Source organism: Rhipicephalus microplus, chromosome 7, assembly GCF_043290135.1.
Source record: "Rhipicephalus microplus isolate Deutch F79 chromosome 7, USDA_Rmic, whole genome shotgun sequence".
Classification (NCBI taxonomy): domain Eukaryota; kingdom Metazoa; phylum Arthropoda; class Arachnida; order Ixodida; family Ixodidae; genus Rhipicephalus; species Rhipicephalus microplus.
Window position 1 is genome coordinate 122,496,826 of NC_134706.1, and position 16,509 is coordinate 122,513,334.

The 16,509-nt window shown below is 47.6% G+C and overlaps 1 protein-coding gene across 1 annotated transcript; it reads right to left on the reverse strand.

Annotated features, from left to right (window-relative positions):
- Window positions 1-854: 854 nt before the first annotated feature.
- Window positions 855-6,532, reverse strand: LOC142767062 (uncharacterized). Its single transcript, XM_075868282.1, has 2 exons — window positions 4,628-6,532; window positions 855-1,241 (listed from the first exon to the last, which is right to left on the reverse strand). The coding sequence occupies exons 1-2, from the start codon at window positions 6,529-6,531 to the stop codon at window positions 908-910; spliced, it is 2,238 nt and encodes a 745-aa protein (XP_075724397.1). The 5' UTR covers window position 6,532; the 3' UTR covers window positions 855-907.
- Between the last annotated feature and the right edge of the window lie 9,977 nt (window positions 6,533-16,509).

Here is a 16,509-nt window from a genome sequence, read left to right on the forward strand (position 1 = left end):
CATAAGTTATAACTAACTCGAAAAAGTCCACACCTGTGAGAACTGACGTAAGAATCGATGAGGGCTTCCGAAATATTGTGTAGCTGCAGTTTTCGTCACTGTGGTGACTACAGTAATCAATCTGATTCCTGATGCTTTGTCGCCTGCTTTTCAATAAAACTTGCACATTGAAGCTAAACAATCTTCAATCGAGCGTAACGAACGCTGCCAAAGATTTAATGAAATAGATTAACTTGTCATCACAACATGAGTCACGGCAGCCAAAGCATTGTAAACAACAGTGTTTGAGGCTGCATCTGCAAAAACGATACGCAAGCACGACTCCTGTGGCTACTGCCATTCGTGAAGACGAATTCAGTCGCAGACATTACCTTGAGATGGAGACAGGAACTGAACACTGTGACGCAGGTGCAGCATTGTAAAAACTAAGTTCACATGAAAAACGACGCTTTCATTCAGTAATCACTATAGCGTCGGTCGCCTCGAAAATTTCGGGCTGCATGCGGATTGTTAATTCATTGATTAAAAGAAGAAACAGTACTTTTAGCTTTCACACTGTTTTGTTGTTTTGGGATTGTCCCGCCAACTATTATTCGAAAACTATTCGAATATTATTTAAATATTATTCGAAAACTATTCGAAAAATATTCACTATAATCAATATTTACTGTTTGATTTGAGTACCGAATCGAATAAAAAGCTGTTCGATTTCTTATTTTAACTTCTCAAATACCCACGCACTCTCGCTGGTTACTCTCCTATGTTATATTCCGGAACGTTAAAGTTGTGTGTGAAACGCAGGAATACCTTGGCATCGTTTGTTGTCTATCTGTTTATTATTTGGTGTCAAAAAAAGAAAGTTGGTATGATTGGGGTTCATCTGACTCGCTTCTACGAAAGGCCCTTGTCAGTCGCTCCCGCAGGAGCATTTCAGTGGATCCTCGGTCTGCCCCACTGCTGTGGGGTCTCTCACGTCTCTCACTTTGAGATAACGTCTCACCAGACTCCAGCAGTCTTCGTTCAGGTCGTCTAACTGGACCCGGCCGTCTTTGCGCATCTCGCAAGACACGCAGTCTTTGACAACGCCGGTCGTTCGCATGAACTCGTCCAATGACTCTGTGCTCTTCAGCTTGGTCCGCACCATTGCAGCAACCTCGGCGTCGGTTAGCGAAAGTTGCTGGGCGACCTCCTGGAGCGGCGGGGGGTGTTCGGCTATGTGTTCGAGGGCTTCCAAGCCCCACCTGCGTCGGTTAACGTAAGTTGTGGGGTTTATTGAACTTAAACCACGATATTGTCACGTGGTCGTGACGCTGAAGAAGGTGGCAGTCGGACTGTTCAATATGAAGCTCTCTATCGGCGAAAAGATCGTAGCACAGGCAATACACGTTGTACACTGACTGAGGCGATCACGGTAGTGGCCTTCGGTAACATTCTCGTTTGTTAAATGGATTGGCTTTTATACATGGGCACTAAATTTCCCAGCTTTATCACTGGACCTCGAATTAGCTTTATAATAAACTAAGCTACTAGTGTCCTGGGCGCTATCTCAACAGAAAACTCTGAGAGAATCGCGATATGTCTAAACTTTGAGGTGCGGCCTGCGACGAAGCGGTGCTAGCAGCTTCGCTTGGGTGTGCTATGAAGCCGCATTAGATCAAAATAAGAGAAACAGGTGCGTGCAGCAACATGTTTAGGAGGCGTGGCATAGTAGTGAACTTCTGGTTTAGCCCTCAGGCATTCATCGGCAGGTGAATAAATAAAAAAATAACATGGTTGATCCCTCCGTCATAAAACCACTATAACCTACATGAAAGTAAAATATGTCCTTACATAAGTGGCTGAATTTTCACTGCACACGTTGATATAAGTGAAACTGCACATTTCTATTGCTGTTTGGCATCTGTACCACTGGTCAATGTACATGCGCCCACGTTGACATTCGGTGGTAAATCTGTATCCCGACGACTAACGTTCATCGTTATAGATGAAACAAGCTCTAGATGTAGCTGTAGTAGTGAATGGTGAGAGGGTAATCAGAGAAAGTGGTGTAACAGCCATAAGCGCGTCTCCCAACAAGCCCGAACCTCTCACTTTCCAAAAGCAGTATTCTGGGCTGCTCTGACTGCACGGAACTGCATATACCATACTTTTTAGCTAAGGCGAAACATGCCAGAGTACCAAAGCAAAACATCATAGTGGTGTTAAGAGCGTGTACGGAGACAAGGTACAAAAAATAAAGGTACGAAGATACATGCTCTTAGTACAAACGCGGGGCAGCACAAACTCGCCCAAATTTTCGTGCTTCTAAACCGAAAAATGGCAAACACGGTGACATTTTTTTTCTTTTGTAAAAATAACAATTACCAACTATACACCCTGGACCCCAACCCTTCTAAAAAGCAGTATTCTGCACTAGCCGGACATAAGGCTACTCTGGAATACACATACGTTTAGCGCCATAAGACAACAAAGAATATTGAGGAAGGCAGTACGTGTACAAATCTCGTACGTGTACGGGGGCTACCCGCAGGGCCTTGATTGGCAAAGGAGCAACACCATATCCACGTAACGTCGAAGCTCCGCTCGTAACTCGCCGTCCTGCTGTCCGCGTTTCGGCGTGCAGAAGGTGCACCAGAGGTCTCCAGACATACACGTTTCCGTACGGATCTCGGGCACAGCGCGCCACTGAGTTCGTTGTGCGTGCGGCAAGCGCGTGGACTTCCAAAATGGCGACCCCGACGCTAGAGATCCTCGCGGATGACGTCAAGCGCATACCCTGTTGCCACCAGCTTCCGAACAGCAATATCAAGGCGATGGATTGCGCTGGCTGATGCAAGCAGACTTGAATGAAAAGCAGACGAAAACACGAAACAGAAAGAGAGCCAGCCTGTTCCGTCATTTTCTTTATTTGTACTTTGTTTTCTCTTTTCTTTCTTTTTCTATGTGCCGTTTCCTATACCATTCGCGAACAGCAAATCTAATTGCGCTCCTGACTAATGTAGCTTTTCTGGAAAATAGCCGGAATTCAGAGTGCCATGAATAGTACATGCAAGACCTAATTTTCTCACTGGCAAAGATGGGTGCTTCTTGGGTTAAGGATTGGAAGGCAGGGAAAACAAACTTGACATACAACAGAGCATAGCCGGACAATATTTTCAATCCAGACGTGCGAGAGCAAAGTGGCCCAGCCCCCGTGACAAACCATGATGGTCATTCCAATGTATTGGTCATACAGATGAAGATGAAGTACATAGTCAGTGCTCACATCTACAGAGAGAGAAACAGAGACTAGATTCAGGCAATGCAGATTTTTCTTTAAAGAACTATAATAGGCACTTGTCTACTTAGCCAATTCCCTGGTCGAGGCCAAAAGACCTTGCCACTACTTATTGCACGAAAAACATTTTACAAAAAGTTAATTACCTTTATATTATAAAATTTATGGCGGTTCTTCATACGGTAAAGATGTTGTACGTCACAAATCATGACGAGCTTTACTTTTTTTAATAAGAATATCGCTTGTTGTTTCAAAAAAACCACCGTCGAACTTTCAGAAAAAGATGCTGGAGCAACCAAAACTGAACGCACCAGGTACGCCAGAATGGCAGTGAAGTACTGCGTCACGTCCGGACTTCCTTTAGGTAGTTCGAATGATGGAGCACCGCGTTAGAAACGAAGCGTCGTCTTGCCGACCAATGGTCCTCCGCGCGTGATGTGTGGTGCTGCTGTGATTCTTTGCAAATTTAACTTCTGAAAGCCGCAAGGCTCGAGAATTGTCGGTGTCCGCTACCCTGGCACTGTGCCAGCAGTGGCGTCTCCCCCGCACGCGAAAGTGCTGGCACGTGGATGACGTCAGCACAATGCTCAAACTTCACGAATACGAATGACTGCGAAACGGGGGCAGATTAGTCTCGCGTCTCGTTGTGAGACTAGCGAATTAAATGTCATATATGGGCACAATAGTTCTTAATGTCGTGTTAAATTAAAATAACCAGCAGAGTAACTACAACGAATGACAAGGTGGGACCAGGCGCCTCATTGAAAGTGAAAAAAAAACTCATAGCAAATTGTGATGAGTCGGCGAGTCTAAGTCCTAAGATCTGTAATGTCTACGTTAGGTCACCGACTAGTGAAAGAAAGGACGCGTGCACAGACTGACACATATATGGACACGGATGGATGCACCGACGGATGTACGCACGTATGCACGGACGGACAAATGAACGCATGGATGGACGTACGTACGGCGCATGTGATCGTGTATTGGGCCGTCATGTAGTACTTGATTGATGTATACACATGAAGTCGGTTTTTTACGCAGATGTTTTCGTTCTTTGTGGTGCAGATGTTGAGTTTTGGTTTCGCTTTTGTAGAGTCTGAAGGACGCAGACGATGACAAGGCGCTTCACCTAAGAAGCTTCACCCCTGACATAAGAACCATCGTGAGGATGCAGCTAGACACACCACACAGGAAGAAACAGGCGAGACAGGCACTGTGTCTTGTGTTTAGTTGTGTCCTCACGATGGTTTTTATGTCAAAGCACCATCTCGCCCAAGCAGTCAACTCTTCTTTTTGAAGTTCACCCCTGAACACACGAACATGCACGTGATGCCCACACTTACGTACCTGTCGACCAGAGCTCCATTAATAAACTCTGCCGCTCGAGCAACGAGATCCGAGTTGCGCCTGGTTACGTCCCAGATGACAAACCATTCTTCACATATGCTGGAATCAAGTAGCACGTACTCGTTCACAGAGGCGCGCAGCAGGATGTAGTTACCCTCGATCCCATCACGTAGTCGGTGAACGTAGACGGCAGCCCCCTCGAAGGCTTTGATATTCACGTGGGCTCCGTGAATGTTCCCACTGGACTTCACTGCGTCTGCCAAGAGCCGTGCCTCCGGTTTGGTAGCGTAGCTCGTGTGCACGTGCAACTCTCTTACGCTGGTGTTTTTGCGCAGCGATTCCACGATGATCGCCCAAGATGCCTCTATGTCTGCGTCAGTTGCTACTGAAAAATCGTTGCGCAGCCACATCCCCAGGTGGAGCTCCTTCAGCGCGGACGTCGCGGCGATGTAATGACCAATTTCCGAGCTTAGCTTCTCGTCCAGCCCCGATCCAGGTACCTCTAGGTGAGCGATGGTGACATGAGTGAAAGACGGCAGTTGCCGAAACATTCGTGAAAGCATTTGCAGATTGTCTGGATTGCAAAATACGTAGAACTTGGAGAACCCTTTGCTTCTTAACATATCGTGACCGTCCCTAATGACGAGCGTTGTGGCAAAATGGACGTGGTCTTCTGCGCCGCTCCTTTGCGCAGCACCGCAAAAGCTCTCCCAGGAGCATCCCATGTGGGGGTCCAGTTGTGTTTCACTTATAGTCAACCTCAAGGGACTAGCCCTCGCTGAGAGGGACTGGAAAAGGACTTCCCATTGTTCGGGATCCCCAACTTGCCGGGAAAAACTGACTGCTTCCAGTGTTTCGTTGCACGCAAGAGCAGAGAGCCACTTGCTATAATACGCCTTACGACACATTACCGTATATTCTCTGCCGCTCTCAAAAATTGAAATGTTGAATATGCGCATCGTGCGGTTGCGAGCAATAACTTCGGCTGTGATTTCAGCGCAGTCCGCATCAACGTAGAAGTCGTGAAAAGTCACTTCGGTGATAGTGGTGTTCCATAGCAGTCCCTTAAGCACCCACTTCAGAGAATGTGAACCCACTTCGGCATGACCACCCACGGCCAATTTTTTCAGTGTCCTGGTGTTTGCGAGGAACTTCACGATCGATTCGCGGTGTTCCGCGCGCGCCTCACTGATTGCGGCAGCATTGATGCAAAGTTCCTCTAGAGTGGAGTTTGTCGTCAGAGCTGTCAAAAAGATGTCCGCACCATCGCCATTCATTCGCAACTCTGGAATTCTGAGGGCCGTGAGATTCGTCGGCATTCTCAGTAACTTCGCGAGCGCGACGCGAAACAGCTCCGGGCACATGCAGGACGCCGAGCATTCAAGCTCTTTCAAGTTCACGAGGGTGGTGATGACAGAAGAGAGGAGCGTGAGCCAATCGGCATCTATAGCAAATGTACTGTCCTTTATCTTCACGAAACGAAGGAAGCGGTTACCACGCAACGCGTCGCACAGATGTGCTTCGGACCCCCTGAAGTTGTTTACGTCAATGTCAACTGAGGTCAAACAGTGATGCGTCGTAAGCAGTTTGCGGATTAGCGGCGTGGCGTCGCGAACTGGAGGCTTCGTGCGAAATTTCTTCTTCAAGCTTACAAGCGACAGTCCTTCGCGCACGGTGTGTCGGACTTCTATATCAGCGCCCCAAAGTTCTTTGTTCCACACGGACAATCGCTGTGGGCAACAGGGTGTCCTTTTGCCAGCTTCGTCGAGTAGAGGGTTATGTTGAATGGCTTCCCCTGCGGCTACGGCGCCCTCCTGGACGGCCAGGCAGCTCGAGTTCGACGTCAACAGCTCCGCTCTACTGGGTGCCGACTCGTCATTCACGTTGTGTCCGGAACAAGCCATTGTCGCTGCATAAAGTAAGGTGAAGCTTAGGGTTTAAGATATATACGACATATGCGTTATACAAATGTGAAGGTCAATGCGCTTTTTGACACGAATGTTTTTTTTCACACCGGCTTCCAGTAAGCCTTCTCAGACGCCACATCTGTCATGTAAGTGACATCATTAAAGTGTAAGTGATTAGGTTCCATAAAAAATCTGCAGAAACAACTATTTGGATGACGCTCAAGTTAGTATGTTTACCCGAGTTCAGAATGGTGCGTTTTTTTCTCTCACGTCGTCACTATAGCGAAGCTGCATATCTGTAAAGGCCTGACTACAGGCACCCGTTGAGAGCTTCAGCGCGGGGCTTTTTCACGCCGCGTCGTCAAGTTCTAAGGGTTTTAGCGTCATGACCTCTTCCAACAGAGAGAAAGAACGATGTCGCGTGAAAAGGCTCCGCGCTGACGCCCTACAACGGTTTGTGATTGGCTGCTGCCATGCGGCGGTGCGATGCGGCGATGAAAAAGTGGGGGACTCTTAAGCGTCGCCTTTAAGAGTTGAACGCGATATCGAAATCCAGCCCCTAGTGCACGCTTGAACCGCTAAGTGCGTACTTATTAATATGTTTTGTTCCACACACACGCACACACACGCACGCACGCACACAAAAGCTCGCGCGCGTGCAAACGTGAAGTATCTGTAGTAATGCGGTGACTGTGCAGTCAATGTGCAGTGACCCTACCCTGTGCTATAATAATGCTCTGCTGTAGACACAATTTTCACACACACACACACACACACACACACACACACACACACACACACACACACACACACACACACACACACGCACACGCACGCACACACACACACACACACACACAAACACACACACACACACACACACACGCACGCACGCACGCACACACACACACACACACACACACACACACACACACACACACACACACACACAGCGTGCGCGCGCGAGTGGTATATACAGGTTTTTGATCTAAAGCAACAGTCGAATGGCCTTAAAGATACACGCCACGCGCGCGCCATCTCGGAGGCCATAAAGAGTCTCACATTGCGTCACGGATGACAGCACATTATCCAGCGTTTACTGTTTGCTTCATCAACACCTCTGGAAAGGCATGATATGTTTTGCGCTAGATGGACATAGTTGTCCATTTAGAGCTATTTGAAAGTTCCTGTGTGTATTTAACAGCAATGGCTTTCCTATCACGGCCTTTTTTTGGCCTAGTTTTATGGCCTCCCAAACGCGCTTACAAATCGCCGAATGGGCTCGTTTTCGTCGTGACACCTGCCAAACAAAATGCGTTAAGGAGACTCTTTCCACTACACGATATTTATGCAGTCGTTTTCCCCGAAGCAGCTGCAAGTAGCATCATGGCTAGGTGGTAGGACGCCTGCTTGCCACGAGAACAGCCAGGTTGCGATCTTGCATGGAAGAAGAAGAAGAAGAATAACTTTATTTATGAAGTCCAGCGAAGTTGATTTGGGGCGGGCCTAGGCGTCGGCCACGAGCCCTTGGGCTCGGGCGGCTTCCTCGGCTCGCTGGACGGCCCACAGTTGTTGTTCGAATGAGGAGCTGAGCAGAGCCCCCTCCCAGCGTGTCCTGCGGTCCGAAACTGCCTCTTCGTGGTTTTCATCGTTGCTTTCATCTAAACTCGAGCATTCCCATAGTATATGTGAAAGTGTCGCCCTTTCATCGCAAACCTTGCATTTTTCTGTTAAATACAGATCAGGGTAACAGAGACTAAAGAGAACTGGATTCGGATAAGTATATGTTTGCAGTTGTCGCCACGCAACTGCCTGTTTTTTATTTAACCTGTTGTGTGGCGGAGGGTACTTTCGCCTTTCTAGCTTATAGTGCTGCGTTATTTCGTGGTAACTAGTCATGCGGTCCCCCCACTCCCACTCCCCCCCGCGTGGAACTTCGTCCGAGGCGGCGTCGGCGTTCGCAACGGCTCGGTTCGTGAGTGCTCGAGCCGCCGCGTGCGCCGCCTCGTTGCCGGCCAGCGGGGTTTGTGTGTGTGCGGGGGTCCATATGACGAAAGTGTCATTTTTTTCCCGAATTTTGTCTTCGTTAGTCATTAGGATTCGCAGCGCCTCTCGGGAGACACGACCGTTCGCATAGTTGCGTATCGCTGCTTGCGAGTCACTAATTACTACTTCGGCCTCAGTGGTCGCCACCGCGAGTGCTATGGCCACCTCCTCGGCCGTCTCGGTCAGTGGCGTTTGCACCGTAACGCTCGTCATGCATGTCCCTTTACCGTCGACCACCGCGGCCACGTAACCACACCTTCGCGCGTATCTGGCCGCGTCCACGAATACCGCTTCCTTGCAATTTCCGAATTTTCTCTGCAAGTCCTGCGCTCTCTGGTTTCTTCGGCCGGTGTGATGTTCCGGGTGCATATTTTTGGGCAACGGCGGAATCACTATCTTTTCCCTCACCATCACGGTTATGTCGGCTTTTTCGCCTTGCTGCGTGTGATAGTGGATTCCCAGTTTTTCGAGGATGTACCTGCCCGTTTTAGTCTTAGAAAGTCGTTCATACTGTGCTACGTTGTGCGCTTCTATTAATTCGTCAAGCGTGTTGTGCAAGCCTAGTTCTAATAATTTCACTGTGCTTGTGTTCATGGGTAAGCATAAAGCTTGCTTATACACTTTCCTGATTAAGCAATCTAATTTTATCTTCTCGGCGACGTGCCAATTCAAGTAAGAGGCAACGTACGTGATTCTACTGAGGACAAAGGCTTGCACAAGTCTAATAGTGTTCCCTTCTTTCATACCACTATGTCGGTTCGTAATTCGTTTTAGAAGTCGGATTGTCTGATTTACCGCGTGTTCCAACCTGCGAACAGTTTCGCCATCTTGCATGGAATCGAAAATTTTATTGTTTTCTTTATTTGCTTCTTTCTCCATGTTTCGCTCACGGATGATTTTTCGCTCACATCCAACGGTACCGATGCCGATGGCGGAATTGCTGCCACACGAGTTCTCTAACGCCATCGCGTTAAAATATCTGGCCAGTTCGACGCTTGCCGGACTGGCTACGTGGTGGTGCGACGCGATGATACGTCATGGAACGTCACCACTCCGGCCGCCGCATCGTCGCACCGCGTCCGCATATAGTGCGTGTTGTATTCCCTCGACCTCGTTTAGAAGAGAGGGAAGATTCATCATCGCCAGGTTAAAAAGCAGAGGAGACAGGACTGCCTCTTGAGGTGTACCCCGCGTTCCTGCGCGCGAGTGAGCGCGCATAGTTTCAATCATGGCGTCGACGTCGCGAGTGACCACTTCATGAAAACAGCAAATTTCGAGGGATTCGCGTACATCTGGGCTGGAATATTCAGATGACGACAGCAACACAGGCTCGGAAGGCGACATCGACACTTTTGATTTCAGCGCGGACGACGAGAGTTCATCAAACCGCCTCGAAACATCAGCGGTCGTCCACTGGTGAGTTCAGCTTTGTGCTCGGGCCGGGTTATTGCCGGTGGCGTCGGTGTGAGTTGATCTGATGTGTTCTGAAGGTTAGGGCTCTCATCTGCAGGGCGTCCACTTCCTTAGACCGGGACTACTCTCCTGAGGCAGCGCACAGAGTGCGGTTTCTTGCGCGGAGGCAGCCGAGAGTGAACATTGGAACCGCGTTAGGTAATGCTGCGCGGCGCTTCGTGAGAGCTGTCGACTTTTTGTTTTTCACTGTTCCAGTTATTGGAGAGCTATGCAAAAGCACAATTAAATATGCTTGGACGCATATATTTCAGAAGCCGACGTACAGCGAGAGAGACAGTTCTTGGAGGTCGCACAGTCCATTTTGACGATGCTACACGAAACGCTCCTCACGGCTAACGGCACCAGCCAAAAAAAGAAAAACTAATCAGTAACTGTAAATAATGCTATGAACAAAACAAAGTTGAACAGATAGCAAGTGTTTTCTATGAAACATGCGTAGCAAAGCTGTGTTTCCCCGCATCGCAAAACTCCTTCACAGGGTGGCATTAAACACACTACGTGTAATGTTATTTTATGTATACAAAAGCTTTTGCATTGACAGTGCTTATATTCACAGAATAATTGTGTGTGCTGCTTCCGCCTAAATGTATGTTTCGATTGCTTTTTATGTTTAGCCCGTTTCGAGCAGTGTTCATGGTTCTATGAAATTTCTTTGTTCATGTTTACAATTTTTTTATAAATTTTTCGTACCATTATTAATTCTTTTGTGGTTTAAAACAAGCCGTGTTTGAAAGATAACTGCTAGCTATAAAATATAGCACCCTAAACATTGCAATAGTAACTTTGGGTGCCTTAAAGAAATGAGGTTTTCTCTACTACCCAAGAACGTCCAAATTTCTCGTGGTCAGGAAAGTGTTAAGCCTTCCAAGATGAATACCCCGTGAATATTGCCATGAGCATTGGAATATTCCCACTGCTTATACCGTCGTTGCACTAAAAATGAAGAAGCGAACAGCCGGGCGGCAAACACTGATCAATATTTCAGAGCAGGTGTATTCAATGCAGTGATTGAACAAAAGAACTTATAACATCCATGACACCCAATTTTAGATCAAAACCTGTGTTATGTGGTTAAATCCGTTGGTGTTCACCAACAGGCTGGTGAAATTTTAGCACCTTTGGTCGAGCATTGAGTGTGCAATAAATATTTCCATAAACAAGCGAGTGGTGCGAGAGTCTGACATTATTGGCGAACTCGCTAGCCGCGACGAGAGTGACCTAACCGCGACGTAACAAGTCCTTCGAGGGCATCTTCGTTCCGGTCAACGATATCGTTTCGTGGTCAGCCGCGCGTGCAGTGGAGCTATTTCAGATTCCTCCAGCTTGGCATAGAAGACTTATTCGCAGGAGATGAATCTTAAACGCGGCGACAACTTTCTGTGGCAGCGCGGCGATAGCTACGTGGTGGAGCTTGTGCACATGTGTTACTGCGCCAAGAAGTGCGTTTGTCGGTGATTTAGGTTTTGATTTCGCAAGCGCATTCAACAGCATGAGCATAATGCAATAAACATTATTTTTTTAAAAAAAGCGAACAAGAATTAAGCTTTATTGAAGAGTTCCGGTTCACTTGAGAAAAAAAAAGGGGGGGCATGGCCGAGTAGGAACCAGGCGATGGGAAAAGCGACCTATAGGCAAAACACCGCTTCCTAAATTTTAGTGCATACTGGGTCGGCCTCATTGTTTCCTTTCTTTTGGAGGCGAAGAATTTTAGGCCAAAAACGGTTATGAGCAGGCATCTGCCATTCGTAAATCCAAGTGAATGAAATACTGATTTTGCACAGTCAACAGTATGATATAGATATGAACGCGTCTGTTGCCTAGCGAAACCTTGCAATGGTAATTTTATCCTCGTAAGTCGCCGTCATCACAAAGCGCAAAGAACCACTCCCGCAAAGAAGCAAACCTCCTCTCCACCCGAGTCACGTGTGAAAAACGAAGAAGGAGCGTAATGTTTATGCACATGCTTATAAAAACTTGACAGATTCCACGTACAGTGGGAATCGATGATATGCGAAGCATGAATAACAAAACTTGACATGTCACTTTAAAATCAGCCCCACCTTACCAGGTGGAGACAAATGATGCCCTTGATGACTTCCGTGCCATGATTATTATGTTTGGATGTGTATTTTACCTTCGTCATCTATTCACGTTGTTATACGAAATTTAGTAAATGTGGAGCTAGCGAAACGGCCCCAAACACGCTATGAGCGCGGTACGTTGTCATGTTCTTACATGACACGCATGTCAGGATTATCTTGTTTGCACCAATCTTATATTTCGTAATGAATTAACGTCACGTGACACCCAATTCGGTATATGTGGAGCTAGCAAAACGTCCGCGAGCGCATTATGAAGGGTACTATATAGATTAATGCTGCGTTGACGCGCGCGCACGCTGGGCACAGCGAGGCTACGTCAGCAAAACGCGTGCACTCTATGATCTGACGCCAAGCGCGACCGGCGCGACCAGCGTCCGTCATCGTGGCCCGACGGCAACAGGCGCGTATTGAGACATGCAGCACTGCGTCTACCTCTTTTCGAGATCGGGGGAAGCCGAGCGCGCTGAAACGCGCATGCGTCAAAGCAACGCAGCGTGCGCCTGCGAGCATATGGCAGGACCAGCGCCTGGCGTGGCAATGCTGGCGTGACGTGACAAAATCAACACCGGCGAGCACGCGCACCACGTCACGTCGAAATGTATTGGCACCTTGACTGTGGCACGTATTCGTGTTCTCACATGACACGCATCTCATCATTGTCATGTATGCACCAGTCGCATACATTCGTCATCCATTGACGTCACGTAATACCAAATTAGGCATATGTGAAGCTAGAGATACAGCCACGAGCATATCATGAGTGTGGTATGTAGTCCAGTTGTTACACGACACGCATGTCATGGTTATCATGTCTGGTTGTGTCATTTACCTATGTTGTCCGTTCGCGTCACGTACTACCGAGTTTAGTACACGTGCAGCTAGCGAAACGGTCGCGAGCGCATCATGAGCGTGGCATGTAGTCATGTTGTTACATGACACGCTTGTCATTCTTTTCATGTTAGGGTCTGTCACTTGTGTTCGCCATGCAATCATGTCATACCATACCAATTTTTCAACATGCCATGTGAACGAAACCACCGTAAAAGCTGCAGGAGCATGAAATGTAAAACATGATTCATGACATACATGACATGATTTTCAAGTCGCGACTAGTCAAATATGTTTTTCATACAGTCATGTTATGTCATACCAAGTTTGGTATTGATACTATTATCGAAATGGCCAGAAGAGCGCTAAAAGTCGTACGCGGACAGACGGACTGACGGACGGACGGACGGACGGACAGACAGACAGACAAACAGATAGACAGACACGCTCAAAGTTGCTGAAGTTCGCTAAGAATACTTCGCATTTACAAGGTGATGCAGGGCGCTGACATCTTCCGTTTCATTTAAAACATCGCAATGCCCACGGCCTATAGGTGGCATGCCGTACAATCCAATATGGCTGCGGAAGGATGATCAACCCGTGAAGTGGCATAAGAAAAGATAAGATGCACGGACGTACTCCCCGTGCCGTTTGCACCGGATGAACTCTAGATCGTGAAATCAATGTATATGGAACCAAGAGTACATTCCCAACCGATAGGAACTGCTGAATGTTCGCTACCTCATTTCTCGCCGCATTGCAAAGGGTGGTGGTCTCAGATAATCGATCGTGTATCTACGATGCTTTGCGTAATGTTGTGCGTACTACAGAAAACTGCGCGAACCAGAATTCACGTTTGAACTGAATTCATTAGTGCCGAGCCTGTCTGGCGGCTTTGCTGCGGTACAGTAGGCCACTAACGAGAAGCGCGCCATCGCGGCTGCACAGGACCGAATGTTTAACTTAGCGATGGTTCGCAAACATATTACGCCGGCGTCATTATTTGCGCTGTAGGCATCATGCAGCTGCTCATTCTACGGAACACAAGCATTCAAATTCTCATTAAGTAGCGCTTGTGTCACAGCTATGATCAGACTGTAACAGAGCGCAATTCGCTGCACTCGGATGTTGCAGGTTCCATCAGTGCGATCGAAACAAGGATATCAACAGGCGTACGCTTTTCGCAACGTCAGCATTGGGAATTCGTCGAACACAACTTCGTTCGCACGGCACTGGTGAAAGACATAAGTTAGCGTGGACTGTAGTCGTAACTGCATATTTCATTGCTCTAACCATTTCGCATCGCTGGTCGAGCTCGAGTGTGTTGGCGGCATGCGGCGTTTTGTAATATCCACCGTAATTGAGACACATTCAATGCACAAGAAAACCTATGGTTTTATTTTGAGCTTGCTGAAGGATAATATACAATAAATACAATCAAAGTCACTTACGAACGTCAAAAAACATTAACGCACGACGGGACGTGAAGTGCAACTCCCTGCTTGTGAGCTAGCTGTGGATCGTCCATCGTCGCGGTCGCTCTCAGCGCGTTGACAACCATCTACATCAAGTGAAAAATCCTCGACGTCAAGACGGTTCTTTGAGCATCCCTGCTGGAATAGCACCAACAACGCGTCATTCATCACGCACAACCCCCAAACAGCGTGGCTCACCACGTCTATCTGAGGGTGCGAAGATGATTTAGCTCCGATACCCAGCAAGAAAGGTATCGCTTAGTGTGCCTTGATGCATGCGCGGCGTCCTCGAGTCACTTGCAGTATGCTGCCATCCATCAACAGCAAAAAAAACAAGCGGTGCAGCGTAGGCCAAGGTTTAGAAACGCCAATCACGAGCCTGTGCTACTTGCCGCGTACAATCGATCTTATGGGATTCATGCACTGCAAAAGCACTGACGAATGCTACACGCACGTAAACAAGGTGAGGTTTAACAGGAATGGTCAGACTGTAACACTGAACTATCCAAAGTGCCTGTACAAAATCTCGCGAAACAGAAATGTGTATACTGCGGGCTATAATCGAAAGTGCGATTTGCCACGTATTTTCATGAAAACTTCCCGTCTCGCGAGAACAAATCAGATTGATCGTGTCACGGACGGTCCGGTATATTCACTGATGCACGAAACATACAAAGTGATTAGTGTTCGTTTCTTGCTAACGCGTTAACCTTCAGTCAGCGGCCGCCAAACATGCGAGCGTTAGAAGCATCTGCTTGCTGATCATCCTTGAGTGGACGCTCCCGAAATCCGCTAGGCGGCGAGACAGTCTATGAACATTGCGACTACGCGGCATTTTGGTACGAGTAGACGGTTCAATGCCAGCAACAGTGGATTTCACCCGCCGAAGCCGTCACAGGAATGAGGTTTGCCTGTGCAAGCGGCTGTTCACACGAAGCCGATCTGTGTCGCGTCGCTTGTCGCTGTCGCGTGCATTTTCGCGTTTATGGGGTTTGGCCTTAAAGCTCGCGGTAAGACATCAGCTGTCTGCAAGAAACCCTTCGCGCCGTTAACAGTCCGCACAGCTGCAAACGACGAGTTCACCCGCCGGGCACAACTTGTTTTAAAAACATAGGGGCGAGGGCAAAGAGTTTCATACAATAATACCTAGAGAGGAATCTGGCGCTGCGATCGTGTACTCGCATGGGAATTATGGTAAGTACAGGCTTCAGATCGGATCGCGCTAGCTAGTGAACTGTTTAAAGATCTTTTACTTCAGTTTCAGTTTCATTCTTCGTGTAGAGTGGGTAGTGGGGTGGGTGCAAAGGACTTTAGCTGCCCCTTTGTTGTTCAAAGAAGCTAAAAACTGCTAGGCCTCTCAATTTTCTGCAACGCAGGAGCTGTATACATCATGTTTGACAGATTGAGCGAAGCGTCGACCACTCACCGCTGCGCATAGATGTAGCGTCCCTTGCCAGTGCAGGCTTTCACGCTTTCACATCGATTTCACGTTTGTTGTTAGTGCGTCTTGGCAAAACTCGTCGAAATCAACTGCAAAACGACGGCGACGCGAAGTAGACGCACCGTCTCGCTTCTGCGACGCGACTTCACAAGAAAACGAGAGGTGCGTTGGGGGCAGACCAGTTGAACAGACACACCTGGCATCGCAGCAGACCAACGCTTCCTAAAAGGCCTTGAGCAAAGAAATTGTTAAGTGTTGCTAATTTAATACTATGTTGTTATTTCCACAAATAGATATTTCGTACTTTTGAGGCAAACCAAGAATGTTTGTATTCAAATGTTGTAAGAAATAATTTATTACATCTTGATGCCAAATCTGGAATGCAATGGCAGAGCAATGCATACGCTGGCGGTTAAATTTGTCGAGGTTTCACTTCTACCTCCTAATCACAAGAACCGTTTGCAATAAAAACTGCGACCAAAAAATGGAACAAGTTTTAATTTGATATAACTTCATATTACTTTGTTTCACACTCGGAAAAGAAGCGTCACGAATCTCAAGAACGTGATTCATTCGAAGCAGATCCGAAGCCTGTACTTTCTATCATTTA

What these genes read in the sequence shown, in the direction of transcription:
- LOC142767062 (XM_075868282.1), bottom strand. Translation starts at nt 6,531, where the DNA reads ATGGCTTGTTCCGGACACAACGTGAATGACGAGTCGGCACCCAGTAGA. An exon ending in AATGGAGCTCTGGTCGACAG is followed by an intron (nt 1,242 to 4,627) that starts GTACGTAAGTGT and finishes TAACCGACGCAG; the next exon opens with GTGGGGCTTGGAAGCCCTCG.